Source organism: Geotrypetes seraphini, chromosome 1 (genome assembly GCF_902459505.1).
Source record: "Geotrypetes seraphini chromosome 1, aGeoSer1.1, whole genome shotgun sequence".
In the NCBI taxonomy this organism is placed as follows: Eukaryota; Metazoa; Chordata; class Amphibia; order Gymnophiona; family Dermophiidae; genus Geotrypetes; species Geotrypetes seraphini.
The window spans coordinates 50,558,537-50,583,171 of NC_047084.1; the positions used below are offsets into that span (position 1 = coordinate 50,558,537).

Consider the following 24,635-nt stretch of genomic DNA (forward strand, 5'->3'; position numbering starts at 1 on the left):
CAGCCCCACCGCTTCCTTTGCGGGTCGTTTCCCCTTAATATATCGAAAGAATGGCTTGAAGTTTTTTGCCTCCTTGGCTATTTTTTTCTTGTAGTCTCTTTTGGCCCCTCTTAACGCCTTATAGCACCTGCTTTGATGCTGTTTGTGCTTTTTCCAGTTTTTGTCCATTTTTGACCTTTTCCATTCCTTAAACAAAATCTTTGTCTCCGATTGCTTCTTTCACTGCTACAGTGAGCCATGCTGGTTTCTTGTTCTTTTTCCTCTTGGATCCCTTGTTGATACGCGATATATATATATTTTGCGCCTCCGTGACTGTGTCCTTAAAAAGGGACCATGCTTGCTCTAGCGTTTTTACAGAGCTTATCTTCTTCTTAATCTTCTTCCCCACAATGTCCTTGATGGATTTACTGGTATGTTTTGGGTCATTGTCATGTTGCAGGGTCCAGTTCTGCTTCAGCTTTAATTTTCTTACAGATGGTCTCAAATGTTCCTCAAGCACCCTCTGATACATGGTGGATTCTATGATAATAATAGCTTTATTTATATCCCGTCATACCTTTTCAGTTCAAGACAGTATACAGTAAAGTAGAGATACAGTGTAGGTACCGCAGGTAACGATACAAGTGAAGAGAGCAGGCATATTAAAGCAGAGGTTTAGATATAGAGGGGGGGTTGTGCAGGTGGGAGGGGTGTGTGATGGAATTGTAGGTAGGCTGGTTCTTAGTCTTAAGCGCGCAAGACAGACGCATGCCGACAAACGAGCGCCGACAATTCAGCGCAGGACTTCCATCGCGCCGAAGAAAAACCTTCTTTTAAAGGGCTCCGATGGGGGTGTGTGGGGGGAACCCCCCCCCCACTTTACTTAGTGATTGTGCTGACGTTGGGGGGGTTGTAACCCCACATTATACTGTAAACTCAACTTTTTCTCTATTTTTTTAAGGAAAAAGTTAGGTTTTCAGTATAATGTGGGGGGTTACACCCCCCAATACCAGCACAATCCCTATTAGAGTGGTCAGTTCCCCCCACCCACCCCCGTCAGTAACCCCCCCACCCCGTCGGAGCCCTTTAAAAGAAGGTTTTTCTTCAGCGCGATGAAGACCTGCGCTGAATTGTTGGAGCGCATCTGTCTTGCGTGCTTAAGACCCGTCACCGGTAGGCTGTATGGGTTCCATAGGATCAGATAAACTTGTCGAATAAATGGGTTTTCAGAGATTTTCTGAAAGATTAGTATGATGAGGAATTCAGGAGGAGTGTGCTTAGGGTGTTGTTCCACATGCCTGCCTGAAAGGATAGTGTCCTATCCAGAAAATTTTTGTAGCGACATCCCTTGGGAGTGGAGAATGCAAACAGAAGTGTACTGCGGGAGGGGCGTTGGCCAGGTGAGCTGGCTAGGTCCTGCTGCAGCAAAGCATCCCCAAACATGATACTTCCACGCTTCACAGTTGGTATGAGGTTCTTTTCCTGGAATGCTGTATTTGGTGTACGCCACACATGTCTTCTTTTCTGGTGTCCAAATAATTCAATTGTAGACTCATCTGGCCATAGAACACTATTCCAGAAGTCCTGGTGTTTGTCTATGTTCTTTCTGGTAAACTTCAGTCTGGCCTTGATGTTTCTCTTAGAGAGCAAAGGTTTCCTCCTTGCACACCTCCCATGCAAATTAAATTTGTGCAGTCTCTTTCCAATTGTAGAGGCATGCACTTTCATACAAACTGTAGCAAGAGCTTGCTTAGGTCCTGTGGTGACATTTAGGGTTTTTGGAGACTTCCTTCAGCATTTTGCAGTCTGCTCTGGGGGTCATCTAAGTTGTTTGGAAAGTCCTTCACTTGTACATTATTTTCCAGACTGTGGAATGGTTAATGTCAAATTCTTTCGAGATCTTTTTAAATCCCTTACCAGACTTATAAGCTGCTACAATCTTCTTTTTGAAGGCCTCAGACAGCTTTTTTGATCTCACCATGGTGTTCACTCTCACCGCAGCAGTCTTAAGCACACCAAACTAATCCCCTCCATAAGAATTCTATGAGTGTCAGAGCAATTACCGCTGCTTGCGCTAAAACCTGTGCTACGGGTTAGTAAAGAGAGGGTAAATGTCTGAGGTTTAAGTAGGGTAAACCTCCTTCAAAATGCTGAGGAATGATGTTCTAATCGTATGCACCTGATGTGATATACCTGTGTGTGATTTGAGCCACTTTAAGTGGGAGGATATGAGGGGGTGTTCTAATTTATTCCTCAGTTAGAATACACATTTTTGTGGCTATCTTGTTTCATGAGTAAATTTATTTATTTATTCAATTTTTTAGACCGTCCTCCCAAAGGAACCCAGAACGGGTTACAAAGTACATCCATAATAATCGAGACAGGACAGAGATGACAAATTACAGTACAGACATGACAATCCTATATAATAAAACCCTAAGCGCACATGCGCACTTAGGATTTCGTGTTCCCTGCCGCTGTGGTGTGTGATCCGTGGCAGCCAACCCAGCGGCAGGGAACATTCTGGCCACTCCCCTCCTCCCGCCCTCACTCACCCTGGAAGCCAGGCAAGCTCTCTCCCTGCCCGCGTCCTCGGCAGGGAACACACCTCGACCCTCACTCGCCGCCGTTGCTGCTGCTGATCCTCCTGTAAAGAGCAGCCTGCGATGGTGGCCGGCTTTAGCAAACCTCGCAGGCCGTTCTCCAACTCGGTAGCACGTTCCCTCTGACGCGATCCCGTGCGTCAGAGGGAACGTGCTACCGAGCCTGGAGAGCGGCCTGCGAGGTTTGCTAAAGCCGGTCACCATCGCAAGCTGCTCTTTACAGGAGGATCAGCAGCGTGAGAGGAGCCACCGCCGGCACTTTTAAAACTTGAAACAAAAACCTTCGGCCGCAGCAGGCCAGCCCGCGGGAAGGGAAGGGGGAGGGGCTTAACGGAGCAGGACAGCTCACGTAAGAGAAGGGAATTGCTTCACAGGGACCTGGAGGGGAAGGGAAATACTGCTGCTGCTTCTGCAAAGGAAAATGGGGGGGGGGAGAAGGGAGTGGGGAAAATGCTGCTACTACTTCACAGGGACCTGGAGGGGAAGGGAAATACCGCTGCTGCTTCTGCAAAGGAAAGTGGGGGGGGGAGGATAGACAGAAAGAAATACAGACAGACAAAGCGTGCCAGGGAGAGAGAGAGAAAAATAGCAGGAGGGAGAGAGTCAGAAAGAAAGGAAGAAAGAGGCAGGAGCAGGGAGAGAGACATAAAGAAAGAAAGACAGACAGGTATATATTCTAGCACCCGTTGGGCTTAAACACTAGTAAAACATATGCACTAAGTAGCATCTGGTGAGATTAGGTGACATAGGTGCGTTGACTGAGTGGCATTTCTGGGTTTGTAAAGAGGAAGGTTTTCACAGCCTTCCTGAAGCTCCAAAGCCCATCTAGTGATCTAATAGATGGGGGAATGGTGTGCCAAAGTCTGGGTCTGAAATGTGAGTGGGAGCGTTTGCAGGCTGTTTCAGTTTTGAGGGAGCAGCTGGGAGGAATTGTCAGTCATTTTTCTTCTTGGGACCTCAGTAGTCGCTTTGGGAAGTAGATTTGTAGTTTAGTTTTCATGTAGTATGTCATCCAGGGGAGCTGGGCATGCAACGGATCCTGCTGCAGACTCCAGTGGGAAATAAGCATCTCCTACGAGCCCTGATCCAAAGGAACCACAATCAATCTGGTTCGTCGCTATCATAGACCCCAGAACCTGAAGGTACTGCCAGGCAAGTGGAACCCGAGTGGCTAGAAAGTCCCGGATCAACTGACGAAGCTTCTCCTGGCACGAGATGGGCAGGAACTCCTTGTTCTGACCTGTGGCAAAACGAACTCCCAGGTATTCCAAATCCTGCATTGGACGAAGTGACTCTTTCAGATGTTGATTATCTAGCATAGGCATTAAAGCAGCTGGATGACTTGGCGAACCACCTGACAAACCTTGGACTCCGATAAAGCCCTGAATAACCAGTCATCCAGATATGGGTGGACCAGAACTCCTAGCATGGGCAGGTGGGCTGCCACCACTACCATAACCTTGGTGAAGTTCCTGGGCATTATCGCCAACCCGAAGGGTAGTGCAACAAAAATTGTTAATGCTGCTGCAGCACGTAGATCCTCAGGTATCTCCTATGATCCAGAAAGATGGGAATATGGAGATAGCTTCTCTGTCTCTGGACCTGACAGAGGCCTAAGAACTCCCTGGGAGCGACTGAGTAAACCATTTACATTCTGAAACGGGGAAACTTGAGGGCCACACTGACCGTCTTGAGTTCCAGGATTGGTCTCCAGTCTTCGGAGCCTCTCTTTGGTATGATAAAGTACATCAAATATCTGCCCAAACCGCGCTCCAAAATGGGTTTGATGGCTGCGATGCTCAGCAACCTTTGGATAATTGCCTCCACCTGGGCCACCTGTTCTGGCATCCCCACCAGGGAGTCAAGAAAGAGATCTGACAGGGGCCAATGAAACTTGAGTTTGTAGCCATCCTGAAGAATATCCAAGACTCAATGATCAGAGGTGATGGCCCTCCATTCTGCCAGGAAGGCCAAGAGCCGCTATCTGCAGAGGAGCAGCTACAGACCTGGCATCAGAACAATTTTTTTACAGTTGGAAGCAGACCCCCCCCCCCCCCAAATAACTGCTGGAGTCAGGAACCGCCAAACCTCTGTTTGGCTATCTGAGAAAGACACTGCTCCATGAAGCTCCCATAAGATTGAGGGGAACACCTGAAGGGATGAAAGCTAGGAAGCCCCAAACCTCTAGGGGGCTGGAGTCTATTATCTGGCAAGGACTTAGATTTACGGTCCTGCATACTAGCCATAAGTTCATCTAGACCTTTAGCAAACAGCAAATGTCCTCTGAAAGGAAGTCTACTCAGGGTCGCCGGACCACTGAAAGATCCACAACATCCTACTAGCTGAAATAGAATACACCAATAGCTTGTTAAACACTCTGAAGATATCATACAAGGCGTGTGTCATATAATCCATCCCCAAAATTAGAAAGGAAAAATCCTGGATCACTATAGGGTCAGGATCATGGTGGAGCTTGGAATTAGAGAATGACATGGGGGAAAAAAATGTATCATCGTTTCCGCCCCGTCCCCATGAGCTTGTCCCCATCCCCACAAGCTCAGTCCCCGTCCCGCAAGCTTTGTCCCTGTCCCCGCCCTGCAAACTGTCAAACCCCACCTGCACAAGCCTCAAATAGTTATGATTTTATACTGAACTCATTTTATTAAAGTATAAAAAGAGACTATTCTGTACAATTGTCATTTTATAAACACAAATAATACAGAGCAAGGATCAACAAAACCCCTGTCTCCCCTCCCTTTCACAAATATCTCCTCCACTATTGTGAAAACTGAACAAACCAAATTACTACAGAATGCTACATAGAAAAATCAAGCTAACAGAATACTTTAGACACACATGACAGGAATAGTGTTAGGGGAGAGCAACTAGGCAACTACCCCTTGGTCAAAGAGAGTGAGCCCTAAGCCAGCTGGAAGCTAAAGAAGCACAGCCTGGGCTTTGCAGTCCCTTTTATGCCTAATACCAGCTCTAGCAGGATATATATTTCAAATCTGAAATATTCTGGTAATTTTATTCTTCAAATCACATTGGTCTCAGGCTTTGGTTTTGGGTTCCTTCTGTCTTCATCGTGGTATGGCTAGCTCCTGAAGGTAAAATAGGCCCAAGAGGAGCTGGGGAGGAGATGCTGAATCTGACATGGGTGCAATTTTTTTACCACTGGAGCAAGACTTTTCACCGCTTCCACGGGGTGGTGAAAGGTCTTGTCCCCATTCCTGCAGGGCGGTGAAAGGTCTTGTCCCCATTCCTGCGGTAAACCAGTTACAAATATCCTCATTACTGCGGATTTACTGCGGTGACCAAGGTTTACCACAGTAAACGGTTCCCGTGTCATTCTCTACTTGGAATGACAAGCTCTGGACACAAAGGAAGCTTTTAGCCTGGCAGCTGCAGAGTCAAAGAGGCGTTTAAGAACAAAACCAACCCTGCAGTTCTGCGTGTCCTTTAGCACCACCACCCCCATCACTAGGGAGAGATGTGCACTTAGTGACCTGAGCGACTGAGAAATCCACTTTCAGGGATGCAAAATACTGGTTAAAAAGGTGTCTACCATCAGGTAGAGCTTGGACATGCTTGAGCACATCTCAAGAGAGACCCCCAGTGGCCTCCCGATGGTCCGTGAGTATCTTGATAATGTCTGGATGATCAGGAAAGGTAGCAGCCTGCAGTTTCTTGCTACTCAGATAGCATTCTGCAGCAGCCAACTGCTCCAATCTCCAACTCTAGGAAGGAGTCAGAGATCAAATTGACCAAAACCGCAGGTTTAAAAAGTCTGCACTGTGGGATCCTCATCCAGATTGGAACCTCATCCAGATCCTGATCCTGGAGGTCTGCAAGTGCCACAACATCACTCACAGTGGTAGTACCAGCCTGCGTATATAAAGGGATGTCAGGTCATCCTAGTTGTCTGTCTTAGCAGCCCACAACACATCCTTAGATAACTAGCGATTTAAGACCCTTGTCCTGGGAAGGGGAAACCTTCGTATCTGGCAAGGACACCAGCAGCAGTGCAAAAGGTGCCACTTTCTTGTACAAATAAGCCCGATACATCATGTTAATACATTTCAGGGAAAATCCATTATTCGACAGCAGCTGCCATCTGGGAGCCCCTCTTAGAACTTTGGGAGGGCTTGTGCGTCTTAAGAAGCAGCCCCGGTTAAACGGAGTTGCGATTTGGCAAGGGCACCATCTCCAGAGCCCACTTTTGACTTTTTTGGCTGCCCCCCTCCCTTCAGGGGTCAAGGGAATTTGGGCTAATATTTTGCTCCCCTCCTGGGCTGCACATGGAACACAGCCGCACTCCAGACAGCCATCCACCGCAAACAGGGCATAAATCCAAAGTATACTGCCCTGAGGAGTCCATCTGAGTGGTTTTCTTGCAAAATTCTCTATTTCATTAGATGCTGAAAAAGCTTTTGATAGAGTGGAATGGTCCTTCATGTTTCAGGCAATGGAATGGTTTGGTATAGGATCCGGATTTATACAAATAATAAAAGCATTGTATAGCACCCCTGCTGCTAGATTATATATCAATAATAATTTTTCAGAAAGATTTATTCTACAGAGGGGGATTAGACAAGGATGCCCACTATCTCCTTTGCTTTTTGACATCGTTTTGGAACCCTTGTTGTTAGCTATAGAACAGGTAAAGGAGATACAGGGTATTCTGCATTCAGATAGAGAATACAAATTATCAGCATATGCGGATGATATTTTACTTTATTTGAGAAATCCGGAAACATCCATTCCAAATTTGCTTGAATTGATTGAAAAATTTGGAAAATTTTCAGGATATAAAATAAACTGGAATAAATCAGAAGTGCTTCCACTCAATGTACATTGTACAAAAAGTCTATTTGACTCATTTTCTTTTATTTGGAAAGAAGAAGGATTAAAATACTTAGGAATTTGGATTACAAAAACTGTGGATGAGACTATGAAAATTAATGAAAAAAATTTATTACAAAAAGTGTCAGAAATGTGTGAGCAATGGAATCCTTTATGCATATCTTGGTGGGGGGAGAGTACAAACTGTAAAAATTATGATCTTACCAGTAGTTTGTTACCAAATGGGAATGATACCAATTTTTTTTCAGGGGTCTTTTTATAAAAAATTGGATAAGATATTAACAAAATTTATTTGGCTTGGAAAAAACCCCAGAATTGCTCTAGTATCTTTACAAAGACCAATTGCGGAGGGAGGGGTAAATTTTCCAAATTTTTATAGGTACCATCAAGCCTATATTATGCGTCAGGGTATGTATTGGATCCTCCCAGAGCCCATTGAACATATACCAGATTGGTTCTGGTTAGAATGGAGATTAATGTTTCCTTTACGTCTGAGTCATGTTATCAGTATTCAAATGCCAAGGTTATATAAAGATCACAAAATATTTGTTGATACTTGGAAAACTATAAGATATATAAGTAATCTAACTCCTATTCCAATAACTAAATCAACGACTCAAACAATATGGCTCAATCCAAAGATCAAAGTTGGCGGTTTTAAAATTATCTGGAAACATTGGATGATCGCTGGAATTCGTATTTTAGAGGATGTAATGAATAAAGGTAAACTGCTTGAGTTTTCACAATTGCAAAATAAATTCGGTTTGAATAAATCACAATATTTCAGATGGATGCAATTGAAGCAGGCCATTCAGACAGGGTTCTCTGAATGGAAAAACCTTAATAACTATCATAGTATGGAATTCTTATGTTTTCAGATAGATTCCATGGGTCACTAAGCCACAATGTGGTATAAATTAATATCTGGATTTGTAAATTAAAAAAAAAAATGGTCTTAGAGATATTTGGAGCATTGAGATTAAGCATCAAATTAATGCATCTCAATGGCCACGACTTTGGTCTTGGAGGTTAAGATGTACATTGTCAGCTTCTATGAGACAAACTTGGTTTTTTATTTTACATAGAGCTTTATGAACCCCCACACGTTTACATAGAATAGATAGCTCTAAGTCTAATAGATGCTGGCATTGTCATCTTGAAGCAGGGACATTAGATCATCTTTTATTCTATTGTCCATTCATATTAATATTTTGGAAATCAATTTGGCCTCAAATTAATAGGATGTTAGAAAATCCGGTAGCCTTGACATATGATACTATTTTGTTTGGTACTGCAATGAGAGCTCGAAGTCAAATTTCATCAAATAACAATAAACTTTTATTTATATTGACTGGAGTAGCAGTACAGCAAATTACACATAATTGGAAAAATTATGACAGATTGAACTATAATTTTTGGTGGAACTCAGTTTGCCATATATATAAGATGGAGCATACATTTGCAACACAAAAAGGATATATGGATAAGTTCAAGAGGATTTGGGGACCATTAACAGATTTTTTCAATGACTGATTTTAATTTTTTCCCATAATAAGATAATGATTAAAGAAGGGAGTGAGGGAAGGGGTAAGGAATTTATTCTCTTTATTATACATTATAAAAAATATATCATAATGACGGAGGTGATTAGTGGAGTACCACAGGGCTCAGTCTTGGGCCCAATCCTATTCAACATCTTTATAAGAGACTTGGCAGAAGGGCTTCGAGGTAAAATAACATTATTCGCCGATGACGCCAAACTGAGTAATGTAGTGGGCAAATGCACAACAGACGAAGATTCAGTGCCCGACAACATGATGCACGACCTACTCCTACTGGAGCGATGGTCTAGGACATGGCAACTCAACTTCAATGCCAAAAAAATGCAAAGTTATGCACCTGGGCAGCCAGAATCCATGCAAGTCTTATACCCTTAATGGCGAGATCCTAGCAAAAACGGTAGCAGAACGAGACTTGGGGGTAATCGTCAGTGAGGACATGAAGTCTGCCAATCAAGTGGAGCAGGCTTCGTCCAAGGCAAGACAAATCATGGGCTGCATACGAAGGGGTTTCGTCAGTCGTAAGGCGGAAGTCATTATGCCATTGTATAGATCCATGGTGAAGCCCCACCTAGAATAGTGTGTGCAATTCTGGAGGCCGCATTATCACAAGGATGTGCTGAGACTGGAGTCGGTGCAAAGAATGGCCACCCGGATGGTCTCGGGACTCAAGGATCTACCATACGAAAAACGGCTTGACAAATTACAGCTATACTCGCTCGAGGAGCGCAGAGAGAGGGGGGACATGATCGAGACGTTCAAGTATCTTACGGGCCGCATCGAGGCGAAGGAAGATATCTTCTTTTTCAAGGGTCCCACGACAACAAGAGGGCATCCGTTGAAAATCAGGGGCGGGAAACTACGAGGTGACACCAGGAAATTCTTTTTCACTGAAAGAGTGGTTGATCGCTGGAATAGTCTTCCACTACAGGTGATTGAGGCCAGCAGCGTGCCTGATTTTAAGGCCAAATGGGGATCGGCACATGGGATCTATTCACAGGGCAAAGGTAGGGGAGGGACATTAAGGTGGGGCAGACTAGATGGGCCGTGGCCCTTATCTGCCGTCTATTTCTATGTTTCTATAATGAGTGATAGTCTAATGTGAAATTAACGTGATAAAGGGAGGGAAAAGGGTTCATAATTAAATAATAATTGATAAAATCATTACAATATATATGTAATATAAATTCATAAGAAAAATAATATACAAATATGGTTTATATAAAGTACATTACAGAGATATCAAGTGTATTGTTAAGATAATTGTATGGAAAATTTATAACACTTGTTGATATATGAAAAAAATCAATAAAAAACTTAAAAAAAAATAAAAAAAAGCTTGTAAAGGCAAAAAAATAATTATTTTCAAATTGGGAAAATCCGCGGGCGTTAATTTACAGTACAAGAACAGCCCGGAAACACACAGGAAACCCCCCCTCCCAAACTTGGCAATTTTAAGGGTGGGGACTAAGGTCAACTCCCAAACTGCCCAAAATTCACTTTAAGACACCCCCCCCCCAATTGCTGAAACAGGCAGTCAGCTCTGTACCATGCTGTGCTAGAAACTGCAGTAAAGGAAGCTGAAACAATTTACAGGGAGATCCTCTGCCTTAACAAGCCTTATAACTAGACTGCTGGTCTTCTGACTGCCCCTCTGGCCTGAGTTCCATGGCCAGGGACTTCCGCCACTCACTCAACTTGGCGGAGGAACACAGTCGGCTCCGATCCTGGACATGCCTCCACGGCCTGCGCTCAAACCCACTAGTGGGCAAATCTGGGGTGAGCCAGCTCTCAAGGGAATGATCCCTGAGCTCCGATCTGAAGTGCAGGCTGTCCAGAGGGTGAAATGCCAGGCAGCTAACTCCTTGAAAACAGACTTCTTCCTCAAAATCTGCAATCTCCCACAGTCCTGACCTGGCTCCCTCGGATTATTTCCTGTTCCAAGTTTTGAAGAAACCTCTCCATGGATAGCGGTTTTCAAGTGATGAAGATGTCAAGGAAGCTTGGACCTTCAAACCAGGACGTCAAGCAGAATAATTCTTTTCAAAGGGGTTAAAGTCATTGCAGGAAAAGTGGATGAATTGTATGGAGCTATCAGGAGACTGAGGTAGATAAATTATTGAACACTCCTCATACATTAAAAATAGCCTTAGCAGTGGGAAAAACATGCACATAGGCATGCTGAGGCCACTTTTTACTGCACCTTGTAAAAGGATCCCTAAATGATTTTCCACCTGGAATATCAAACACAGAAGTACCTGAAACAAGTGGTTATTTATGAGCACTGCCTCTTAAGAGAAATTGTTTTAAGGATTTTTTTGCCTTCTATCACTCGATACTATCTTTGCCTTTAGGTTATGTGCATGACATACATCTTCCATGTCAAATTGACACCATTAAAAATGTGCATATCCTACCTCCTCTCTTTGAAAATCCACTATTCCTTTGTTGAGAATCTTCATTATTTTCCTCTGCATGTAAACAAATATGCATAAAATTAGAATATTTAATAGCAGACCTAATCTAGATTCTACAGAAAAATAAGCTAATACATAAGAAATTAAAATAGTTGCAGATAATACTTGCAGTATCAGTTATAGTGCAAGCATCCATCTTGGTTGAAGAAATTATACTAATAGATAAAATAATTTCTGCATTTGAGCTTTCAAGATAACACTGAATTCTCTTGTAATTTACAATTAATTTATTTCACCATGGGACAGTCCTGGGTAGACTGATTCAATTCTTTTGAGGTAATAAGTCAGAGCACATTTGCAGGCCAAAGTATGAAAAAATATTTGTGTAGATTCTTATTGGATTTTTGAACATAGTAAGCACCGTGCCCTTGTTAATATGGGAAGGTTATCACTTCAGTAGAAACTTGGGATATATTCTGAGGAGCTACCTCGCTGGATTGAATTTATTTTTCTAAAAAAATGGTCAGCAATATATTTTTGTTTTGCTGTTGTGAGATAGGTTGTATGTAGCCTGAATAGGTCACAATGAATTTTTCTTCCACTCCTCAAGGTAATCAAGGGGAACATTTTAGAAAGGGGTGTATGGAAACAAAATTGTTATGAAGGGGAGATTCTATTAGAAGGGAAAGGGGAAGAATTTAGCTTGTCTTTTAAAAGTTCTACCACAAGGTAAATTACATTCAGATATAGTAGTTATTTTCTTGCTCTCAGAGGGTTTAAAATTTAAGTTTGTACCTGAAGTAATAGAGAGTTGATTAACTTGCCCAAACTAAGGAACTATATATAGTAAAACTGAACTAGTCTTCTCTAGTTCTCATCCCGCTGCTTGAACCATTAGGATATTTCTCCACTTCATATTTATAGTGACTAAGGCTTAAAAGGATCACTTATTTTTCTAATGTTAATTGTTACAAAAAAGTACGCGACAATAGCAGATTCCATTGGCTCAAATGGCTATTCATAAGATGACTAGATTCTAATGTAGACTTTTGAAATAGTAGTTTGACATGAAGGAGGCCTTTCATTGGCTGAGAAATGATGGGATACTAAGCTGGAAGCATATCAGGGGAAGCTGAGCATGCTGAGAGGTAGTCTAATGGAGGCCATTTGAAGCCCTAGACAGGTAGGAGCCCCGATCATTCTGTTTTTGTTTTCTGCTGCTCTTTCCACCCAAGTTCATGACAAAAAAGGCAGATATTGAAGTGGTGGGGGACATACTTGAAGGACGAGAGTGGATAACGTAGCTGGTTTTAAGAAAGGTTTGGACAAGTTCCTGGAGGAAAAGTCCATAGTCTGTTATTGAGAAAGATACAGGGGAAGCCACTGTTTGCCCCGTATTGGTAGCATGGAATATTGCTACACCTTGGGTTTTGGCCAGGTACTAGTGACCTGGATTGGCCACTATGAGAACGGGCAACTGGGCTTGATGGACCATTAGTCTGACCCAGTAAGTCTATTCTTATGTTCTTATGACAAGGCATTTCTCAGCCAGAAAATGCATCATCAATACACTCTGGTCAGTAGTATCATGGCTCTACCTGGGAAAATTTTTGGCAACTCTCCTTTAGCTCACTAAATCCAAAATGGCCACAAAAGAAATTAGTAAAAGACCACTGACCTAAGCGACCGATGGTGTAAGTAGAGCTATATAGTGTTGAAGACAACCAAACTTAAGTCATAACCTTTTGTGAGGGACCTAATGGAAGACCTTTTCCACTTGGTTTTTCAGCAGCAACTAATGCATCTTGATAGGTGCTGGGAGTCCTAGGGTAGAGACTAAATCAGGCTGAATTTAAACAGTGAGGGGGGCTTAGAGTTTGAAATTGAATACAAAAGTAGCCTTTGATTTTTTTGTTTTCAGCAATAGAACTAATTTGAAACCTGCATGAAGAATCTGAACACTTAGATAAAACTAATTCTGATGAGATCAGTATGGTATTCTGAAAATCATTGTTCTGAGTCGTTGTAATCTTCTGCAGGTTTCTTGCTACGAAAGGGATGGAAGTGGATTTAGCCAGCATATTCCACCTGATCAAGGGGTGGATGCACAGAAAAGTTTTGGGTCTACCCTGTGACAATACGCAGGAATCGAATCTGCCATTTGAAAGGAAGCTCTGGAATGAGAGGACATAGGATGAAGTTAAGAGATGATGGGCTCAAGAATAATCTAAGGAAATACCTTTTTTTACAGAAAGGGTGGTAGATGCATGGAATAGTCTCCCAAAGAGGTGGTGGAGACAAAGACTGTTTGCATTCAAGAAAGGTGGGATAGGCCTGTGGGATCTCTTAGAGAGAGGAAGAGATAATGGTTACTGCAGATGTGCAGACTGGATGGGCCATTTGGCCTTTATCTGCTATTTATTTATTTCTATTTTTATCTCGTTTTCCCAGAAGTTTAGAACAGGTTACAATTTAACATTCACAATCAATTTAAGAATAGAATAGTCATGACAACAATTAGGTTACATTTAGACAATTACAGAATTATTTGAGGGTCCAGCCTAGTCTTAGCAAAGAGTAGTTGGAGAGTAAATTGAGGAAGCTGTTCAATTGAGGCCTATTGTTGGAAGAGGAAGGTCTTTATTGTTCTACGGAAGGACATTAGTGAGTCTAATGACCTTATCTGTGTGGGTAGCTGGTTCCATAGCTATCATGTTTCTTTATTTCTATAGTTAACAAGAATCAACTAAAGATCGTACATAAGCAGTGAGGGTAAAGGGTACAATTACAAACAGCCTAGGAGCAAGACAAGATCAGCATCAGATACAATCACGGTAAAATTAATACATGGCAGGTATTAGATGTATCTGTGCATGGAGCATTTACAAATCATTTAGGGGTGGGGGAAAGAGTGTGCGTGACCTTGGAGCAAGCACAGGGTTTAATGCTCTGATAGAAACTTATTAAACAGGTATGCTTTAAAGTTTTTTTACTAAAAAAGCATGTATGATGAAGAGGATCCTATGATGGGCAGTAGCTCCTGGCTTAAGTAAGCTGCTTGGTAGGATAGCAGTTTTGTGATGCAAGCTCTTTTAGGCCTTCCTTGCAGGGAGGGGTAAGAGAAAATGGAGTTGGAATGCAGATGGTGGGCCGGAGAGGTGAACTCAAATACTTCCATCATGTAGATAGGTAGGAGGCCATACAGTGACTTATACATGAAGCAGCCCAGTTTGAACAATAAACAGGCCTCGATGGGAAGAGATGATTGTCCTTCCTATTGGTGCCTAAGCTAAACACAAAACTGTATTAGCGGACGGCATCTTCAGGAGCCCCCCACCCCTTCATTGAATCAAACCCACAATTTCTGGTGTCTAACAGCCCCCCCATCCCCCGCTAAAATGATGAATCTTACCTCTCCTTCCAAAAGTTCTTCCAGCTCCAAACATACGAGTGCTAGGTTGATCTCTCTTGTTCAATGTTCCACCAGTATCTATGAAAATTTAATATCAAGTTTCAAGTTTATTAATTCTTTTGATTAATCGCTTAATCATAGTTCTAAGCGATGAACAATTAAAAATACATTCAAAGGGGAACAATACAAAACAATACAATACAAACTTAAGACAATACAATAGGTTAAAAATTAACTCAAATACATAACATAAGGTAAAAAAAAGGATAATGAAATACAATTTAATATAGGAAAGTAGAACAAAAAAGGAAAGGTACATAAGGGAACAAAAAATAAAAGCATATTATTAAAATAAAATAATGACCTGGGTATTAAGAAATTAAATATCAAAGGCATCTTTAAAAAGAAAAGTTTTTAAATTACTTTTGAATTTTCCTAGGTCCTGCTCCCTTCGTAAATAAATTGGAAGGGCGTTCCAGGTCTGTGGCGCGGTCACTGAAAAAATAAATTGGCGTCTTGTATTTATGATCTTAAGTGAAGTTGTAATATGTATTACAACCCAATTTTTTTTACTATTACTACACTCCCCCCTCCATATTCGCAGTGGTTAGTGGCAGAGCTGGCCTACAAATATTGAAAATTTGCAAATAACTTTTGGGCAGACTCTGATCCACCCCAGCCTCCCTCCTGCATCCCGGACCTTACCTGGTGGTCTAGCGGGGCAGGAGCAATTTTCCTACACTCCTGCCCCATGCAGAGCCATCATCAAATATGGCCACCGTGAGTTCCCGTTGTAGACTCATGAGACCACGGGAACTCACAGTAGCCATTTTCGATGACGGCTCTGCAAGGGGCAGGAGTGTAGGAAGATCGATCCTGCCCCGCGTCACCGCTAGACCACCAGGTAAAGTAGATTCATTAAGGGGGGGGGTCCCGGCACAAAAAACCACGAATAGTCGAAACCACGTATAAGGAGTGAGGAATGTACTACTAATTTATATCCTGTCCTCCCCAAAGAGCTCAGAATGGGTTAGATGGTAATATATACAACAGTTAGCAAACAAGACACAGAAGATTAAGGCAATATGGGTACCTCTGCTAATCTTCTTTCTTGTAAATCTCCTCTGGAGGCTGAACAGTAGGGTAATCAAGCAATCCCTTCCAGCCCTGAACTGTTGGGAACTCAAACCCAATGATTAACCCCTCCTCCTGTGACACTCCCCTGGAATCTCAGTCAGTACACAAGCCAGGTAGATCTATAGTAAAAACAGGAAACAAAAGAAGAGAGAGGGGGGTGCAGGGACTCCCCGATGCATAATTAATTCTGCTCATAATAAACAAGTTCACATTACAACTATTAGTGCCCTAAAGCAAAATATAGCATAAAGATTAAAACAATTTGGAACAGTACAAATTGGCATAAAGGAGAGACAGCCTGAGGGGTCAGACAGGGGCAACCACCCAGGGACCCCTGAAACCTTACATGAAGGAACAAGATGGAATTCTCAGTGAGGCTGGTCAAAGACAGAAATCCAGCTTACCAGTTACTGGACAGGCGACCTGCGAATCTGGGCGGGTGTTCAGCCTCCAGAGGAGATTTACAAGAAAGAAGATTAGCAGAGGTAAGGAACCTAATCTTTTGTTCCTGTAGAATTCCTCTGGAGGCTGAATGGTCGGGATGTATCAGAGCAGTCCCAAAACATCAGGGAGGGCCCGATGAGCCTGCCGCCACGACTGAAGCACCAAAAGCAGCATCTTGCTTTGCTGCCACATCAAGCCGGTATAACTATGTGACAGGATTTAGCGAGGCCCAAGTGATTGCCCTGTAAATCTCCCAGGGAAAAGAGCCATTCCTCTGATAGAATGAGCTTTCACCCCGAGGGGAGGCTTCTTCCCTGCTGACACAGAGGCAGCGGAAATGGCCGCACAGATCCAACTAGATACGATAGCCTTAGAAGCAGGCATAGCCCGCCGGGCATGACCCAACAGCACAAAAATATGGTCGAGACGGAAGACATTCATTGCACTCCAGGCATCTCAGAAGGAGACACCTCACGTCCAGAAACTGCAAAATACGGTCCTTAGACTTGGAGCCCGATGGAACAAAGGCTGGCAGTCGAACTTCCTGATTCACAGAGAACGCTGAAACTACCTTCGGAAGAAAAGAAGGTACGATCCTCAAGGGGACTGCCGATTCAGTGATGTGCAGAAAAGGAGCTCCGACACCTGATGTGCAGAAGTGACTGCTACAAGGAAGACAGACTTGATGGTGTGATCTTTCAGAGACCAGATGCAGAGGTTCGTAGGGTGGATGAGCCAGAGAGTGAAGAACCAAGTTGAAATCCACATTGCACAAGGCAACTGGAAAAGGAAGCCTCAGCCTCCCTGCCCCCTCCCCCCCCCATGAGGCTTTGACAGTTGTCTGTTTCCTGCCGTTTTTTGCTGTCCCTCATTCATGGCAATGTCCATTCAGCCCGATGAAGGCGTCTACAGATGCCGAAACTTGGATCCTATTTGAGACAATCTAGGCATGACCTAGATTCAGTTATACTCGCATCAAGATGGACATTCTATAGACTGCATCTATTTTTAGAGTATTTTATTATTGACTCAATAAAGTATTTCCTTGGTTGATATTTTGACATTTCTTTTGCCTCTTGTTTCTGCGATATTAGCAAATTCTTCTTTCCTCTTTTTTGTTTACCTATCACCTTTTAACCTCATCCTATGCCCTCTCATTCCAAAGCTTAATTTCAAATGAAAAACAATCACCTTGTGCACATTTATGCCATGTTTCTGTGTCTGAATTCAAGAGGGCCTGGGATAGGCACCTGGGATCTCTCAGAGAGAGAAAGACATAATGGTTACTGCAGATGGGCAGACTAGATGGGCCATTTGGCCTTTATCTGCTGTCATGATTCTATGTTTAAATACCTATCATATTTCTCCTCTCTGCCTTTCCTCCAAAGTACACATATTGAGATTTAAGTCTGTCCACATACGTTTTAGTCCAAAAGCTATTTATCATAAAATAAGGGTTATTTTTAATTATGTAGCTTGAGGTTATATATTCAAGCAATGTTTTAATTTTTTTAGTAAATGAATTCCATCAATCCATTCATAATGTCATGGGCAATTATTCTATCTAGAAGATATCACAAATGCTTGGTTTTGCATTTCTCAAAACTGTGAATTTGTGTCTGCAGAGATAACATGCTTTTTCACAGCAAAAATGTTATAAAATAAATAAGTTAAAGACCTCACCTCCATTGTTCTATTGCAAATCGATGTACACAGAATCAACCCCTTACCTCTTAAATGATAATTTTATAAATCTGCACAAGGAGCTAAAGCGTGAGAAGGGAGGGGCGAGTAGTAAAAACAAAAGTGAAACCTTTTGAGCTGAACACTCCACAAGTCTTGGGATCTTTGTATGTATAGTCTGAGGTTTATCATATTATTCTCTCCTTGGAGGAAAAAACTTATAACGGCAGCAGGTCATAAAAGACCCAGAGTTTGGAAATTTTTAATTATACCAGCAAAATAAGTCTTTCCGTAGAAAACTATGGATTTAAATAAAGTCTGACTAGTGATTTAAAATCAAATTCAACCTGATTTACATTACAGGAATCGCCTCCAATAGATTGAAGAGTTGTCTGCTCATCTATCTCTCAGCCATGCAACCAAATTATCAGCAACTCTTTCTGTATGAAATCTTCTCTACTTTTTCAGGATCATATTGGACAGAAACAGCAGAGGTTGATTTGCTACTGCTGCCTGGATTGATCACTCACTTGGACGCTGCCATAGTGCTTGATCACAACAAGATGAAGAGGGCTCCAGCAAGAATCATGAAAAATCTGGATATACAGTTTGAGGAGGAGCTGCAGAAGAATGTCATCAGTTGCAATTTCTTTGACCATCATTTTCCTTCTCTTATGTCTAAATATTTATTTTATTTAGTTAGTTTGATTTATATCCTGCCCTCCCAGAAAGCTCAGGCAGGTAACAGTAGACAATACACAGTTTTCGTAAACAGAGGGGACCTAAGTCCAACATAGAGGCAGGCTAACAATCATTTACAGAGGGAGAACCAACCTAGAATAGGCTAGGGAACATTGAAAAATGTACATTTACAATACACAGGGGACCTATGTAGGACACAGGGGGCATACATAGTTTATTGAAAGGGGACTTAGGCAACTTAGGGTGCATACTATGGAGTGAACTAAAGGGACATATTTAAGGCATATGAAGGCAGAGTTAAGAAGCAGTACAGGATGTTCATAAAATTGCCATCTTTTTCCTCTCCATCCCACAGCTTGGCATCTCTCTCTTTTCCTCCCTCTTCCCATGGTCTAACATCTCTCTCCTTCACTTCCCCCTTCCTGCAGTCTAGTATCTCTCTCCTGTGGACTGCTGGGTTTCAGGCAGTCCCTCCAATTCACAATTTCAGACTGCTCCTTCGTTGCAGTTCCTCAAAATCCTTTTTGGTCTACACGGTCGTTCCTGTGAACGAGTTAACAGAAAAGGAAGGTCTTCACTGCCCTAGACTCCCTGATGACCTTCCGGAGGGCAGTATTTCTCTACTCGGTCCCCTTGCCAGTCAGTTTTTCCGGATATCCACATTGAATTTGCATGAACTTGATTTGCATACACTGCCTCCATTATATGTAAATGTATTTCATGCATATTCATTGTGGATATTTTGAAATCCTGACTAGCAAGGGAATACCAAGTTGAGAAACACTAGTCTAGGGATCTGATTTACATGGGTAGTTTGATTCCATAGTTTGGGGAGGAAGTGACTTTAGGAGCGCTGACTGCTTATGTGAACAATGGGGACGTCCCACCTCTCCTCTTGCAGTATGATTTCAGATGGGGAGAGAGCGTGAACAGCACAGATGCTGCCAGTGAGTAACAGAGGGCTGCGCAAAACAAGGCGATTATGTCCCATCATGGGGATGTTGAGCAAGCTAATTGTGCACAATATGGGGGGAGAGGGGAGGAGGGTTTACACAAGTTCACTGTGTGCCTCAGGGATAGTATGGTAGTAGAATAACGTGAATTCTTAATTCTTTGGGATGCTAAAGTTTGCTAGTTTCAGCCCAATATTGTGGAGATGATATATCTGTTGGAGAAAAGGGCAATGTTGTACTGCTGGGGAGGGTGCTGAATCGTTTGGGAGAGGAAAGTGGAGAAATGGGATACACAGGGAAGGGGAAAAGGAGAGGTTTTGGTTTTCTTTAATATACGAGGGGGTGCTGTTAAAGTCTTTGGCTTTTCCTATTTTACCTACTTTTAGGCTAATACTTTTATCACGTCAGATCAAGCAAGGTGATGGCATCTGTTTTCTAGGATAAAGATGGAATTTTGCTTGTAGATTACCTGGAAAAGGGTACAACCATCATGGCAAAGTACTATATTGGATTTTGACAAACAGAAGCAGCAACTCCAACTGTCTCCAACTGTCAAGGTAAGATTTCAAAAGGAATCTTGTTTCTTCAAGACAATACCGCTCCTCACAAGGTGGCCATTACGCAGCAAAAACTGGCAGATCTTCACTCTGAAGTTTTGAAATACCAGACCTACTCATCTGATTTGGCCCCTTCAGACTAACACCTCTTTTCTAACCTCAAGAAAAAAATAACGTTTTCAAGCACCGAGAATGCCACATATGCCTAAACCACGCTGTGAACGACCAAAAGAACTCTTCCTGGATTGGTTAAAGAATTTAGAACAATGAAGTCATTAAGTGTGTGGAGCTCAGTGATGAATATGTAGAATACATTTTTTTCAATCATATGAGCCATGCCTCATGAGATCAATGAGAAACCAATAAGGGAAGAGAGTCCGACAACACTGGGAAGGTATGTATAAGAAATTAAGGATCTGCAAATGAAAGCTATCAGAGACCAGTGATCAAAACAAACATGAGAACTGATTTGAAAATTAGCAAATAAACACTGCAATGGCTTTATTTGAATGCCACGAGTGCATTTAAAATGAAAATGTAAACACACAATTTTGCAAGGGAACATGCTAAAAATTGATTCTTAGCAAACACTTAATATCTATATCTATGTAAGAAATAAGAGCACAGGATTGCAAAGTATTTAACTGATAAATCAAACGTTATTCTGCTCTGATCAAAGCTCCGTCACCTCAGCACCATCTAGTGGGAAGCCATTTAAACACAAAAGAACTAAAGATCTTAAATAGAATGGTCCATCTCATGCCAATGCTCAATTTTTACCTCACATACTTCCCATTCTCTACCTTTCTCCTTTTCTTCTCTTCCCTTTTTTCCACTTGTCTTCTTTTCACATACGATCAACTTATCCCTTTGCAACAATTAGCATTTTTTACATTTTAATAGGCACTTTCTACTACCATGTTTCCCCGAAAATAAGACAGTATCATATTAATTTTAGGCCCAAAAAACACACTAGGACTTATTTTCGGGTAGGACTTATTTTTTTCATATACATGATCATGTCTCCCTTCCTCTCCTTTACCCCAATTCTTCCTCTTTCCTTTCTCTCCCCCACATGTGCAGCATCTTTCCTCCCCTCACCCATCCCCTTGTGCCTTCACTCTGCAGCAGGGGTGTCCACACTTTTTTGAAAATGACCAAGTCAAAATGATCTACCAACAATAAAATTTTAAAAAATCACAACGCATACTGTACGCATAGAATTGTTAATTATCATTCCTATTCCGGGGATTTTTCAAAGAGATCAAAGCAGTTGACTATGCACTGTCACCTCAGTAACAACCATACAAAAATAGACAAATACCCACCCCCTCCCTTTTTACTAAACCACAATAGCATTTTTTAGCGCAGGGAGCTGCGCTGAATGCCCAGCGCTGCTCTCGACGCTCATAGGCTCCCTGTGCTAAAAACCACTATTGCGGTTTAGTAAAAGGGGACCATATTGTAAAATATAGACAGCAGATATAAATTCAGACACATTTTGATCACTAAATTTAAAATAAAATAATTTTTCCTACCTTGTCTGGTGATTTCACGAGTCTCTGGTTGCACTTTCTTCTTCTGACTGTGCATCCAATCTTTCTTTCAGCCTGTATGCTTCCTCTCCTCCACACCTCATTCCCTCCCCCAACTTTTTCTTCCTCTCTCCCTGACCTTTCTTTCTTTCTCTCTTTATGCCCCCTTTCTTTTTTTCTGTTTCTCTTCTTTCCTTCTGTTTCCCTGCCTGCCCCCTTTCTTTCTTTCTCCCTGCCCTTCCCCAAGCCACTGCCATCAGGGAACAGGACCCAAACGCCACCAATGGATATCAGGCCCCAAAGCCGACGCTGCCCCATGCTCTCTCTGCTTCGGGCTGATCAATCTTCCTCTCCCCGACATCAATTCTGCCGTCGGAGAGAAAGTTCCACCCAGCCAGGCAGTGATTGGCTGGCCCGAACTTCCTCTCCAACGGCAGAAGTGACGTTGGGGAGAGGAAGACTGATCGGCCCGATAGATCGCCAAGGCAAAGGGAGTCCTGGATGATCGACTCACTTTGCCTTGGCGAGCTACCGGTCGATCGCGATCGACCTATTGGGCACCCCTGCTCTGCAGCATCTTTCTATCCCTCCTTCCCCACGTTATGTGCAGAGACCATGACAAGTGGTCTATGCGGCTCTGGTCAGACATTCATTCTCAGGTTCTAAACGGACCTGGGGGGGCCAAGGGACTCAGAGGCCGTGGGAGCCGGGCAAGCGCTAACCCTTGCAGCCTGCAACTTAATGACTTTAATTGCACTATTTGACGATACATCCTCCTCAGCTTAGGAATAGACAAGCACCGATCACTTATCTGCTCCCCTGAAGACCTGAAGCGGCTCTGGATATTTACTCCCCTGAGCTTAGCTGGATTTTTGTTGTTGTATCAACAACGGCGAAAGTGAGGTTATTCTACTAGAACTGCAGAAACAGAAAACATTACGCTCCCACTCTCTCATATTATCATTTGCTTTAATTTCAGGAGCTGACAGATTCGGACCCTCTAGCTCTCCCGCCGCCATTTTCTGTTTCTTCGCGCCTCAAACCTCTCATGCGCTTGCTAATGCGAAACTTCTCATTCGACAAGTATCTTCGTTAGAGAAACTCTGATTGTTCCTGTGGAAGCTTCTTTTCTGATTGGTTGCCTACATTAACTCCCGCTTACTGAGTGTTTACATGACACTGTTGTAGCCTGATTGGCTTAGTTCTGCTTTTTAAAAATTAAAGATGCTGCTGTTTGGGTGTTTTTTAGCTTCGCCGCTTTAATAATTCTATGGCCAAGTAATCATCTAGATTTTATTGGACTTTGAATGTTGTATAGGTTGAAAATATATAGGGGCAACGAAGAAGTATTTATTTCTGAATTAATGCAAATGTTCTGGAGTAATTATGAAGTACAATTCCACAACTTTGAAGTAAAGTAGTGTGTACAGGCGGGCAGCTGCCGGCGAATCCAGGGACTAGGGCTTATATTAAGACCTACCCCGAAAATCATGCTAGGGCTTATTTTCGGGGAAACACAGTAGTAGCATTCACATACAGCCATTCCAGGGGTTTATTTACTAATTATTTTCAGATCAGTTCTCATTTATGCTTTGATCGTTGATCTCTGGTCTCTTTCATTGGTTCTTTTATTTCTTATACCCTCAAGCTGTTTGTCGGTATGACTCCCCTTATTGGTTTCTCATTGATCTATCATTATCTTACACCCTCCCACCATCTGTCAAGATTCAGTCTCACTTTTGTTTTACCGCCAAAGGACTTTTAATTTGGTTTAAATGCAGCACACTTTTTAATTCATTATTACATGTTTGGATTGATGACCTTCGACATGTTCTTTGATGGCAAGTTTCTTTTTCTCTGTGCCAGCTCTTTCACTTTGTACTTATTTGCATTATAGCATTGTTTTTCTTTGAGTAAATTTTTACAACGAACTTTGTACTATTTCAATTTGCACCAATGCGTGTTTGCACTGCAGCACTGTTCTTTTTGAATGTACAGCTTTATCACTCTTTGCACTGAATCTTCCACAACGCAATACACGTTAATCTAGTTTTCCTTGTGCTAACTCAATCAACACTCTTCCCGTCTCTACTATATTTATATGCACAAATATTTCAGGTTTCTTCATTTCACAGCAGATTATCTCGCACTGATGCCCAAATTTTTTCACCTTACATTAATCATCCCTTTCAAACTATAGCATGTTTTGTTCCCACATCATTCTCCCTGTACCTTTAGTGTCACATTCTATTGTTGCTCTAGATTATTTTTTGTACTGCATCATGTAATTTCTTTTATAAAACTTATTAACAAAAACTTGTACATTTCATTGGATTTTACCACTGTGTTTAAATGGAAGGTACATGCATTCATTTTTCATCAATTTAACATGCTCTTCTTTTTTTTTTTTTTTAATACTTTAAAACCATAATTAACCATTACTTACATGGTTTACTATACTTACCGTATTTTTTGGTCTGTAAGATGCACCTACATGTAGAGGAGAAATAAAACAAGAAAAAAAAAAATTTTGGTTCAGAATTTTTTTTCCCTTGGTTTTTCCTCCTCTACACGTAGGTGCGTCTGGTGCTAGGAAGTCTAAAGCCCGCAGCAGCCCCTCCGGTACCTTCTTTTTAAATAGGTGGTGGTCCAGCGCGGTCTCCTGCTGGACAGCTGCCTTTCTCGTTGCAGAGTGGCGCATAATGCAGGAGTGCGACCTTTGCACATCCTGCCTGGTCCCGCGTCACTCAGTGATTGGCTGCAGCCAGTTCTGAGCATCTTTTTTGTT

At 42.3% G+C, this 24,635-nt stretch overlaps 1 protein-coding gene across 6 annotated transcripts in view; it reads right to left on the reverse strand.

Annotated features, from left to right (window-relative positions):
- Window positions 1-24,635, reverse strand: part of DDX4 (DEAD-box helicase 4) — a 340,193-nt gene that overhangs the window by 220,224 nt on the left and 95,334 nt on the right. For all 6 annotated transcript variants that reach the window (XM_033931141.1, XM_033931188.1, XM_033931180.1 and 3 more), the window contains 2 exons: window positions 14,837-14,914; window positions 11,425-11,478 (listed from right to left, as the gene is read on the reverse strand). In XM_033931141.1, the coding sequence (XP_033787032.1) occupies window positions 11,425-11,478; window positions 14,837-14,914 (132 nt within the window). The remainder of the gene's footprint in view (window positions 1-11,424; window positions 11,479-14,836; window positions 14,915-24,635) is intronic.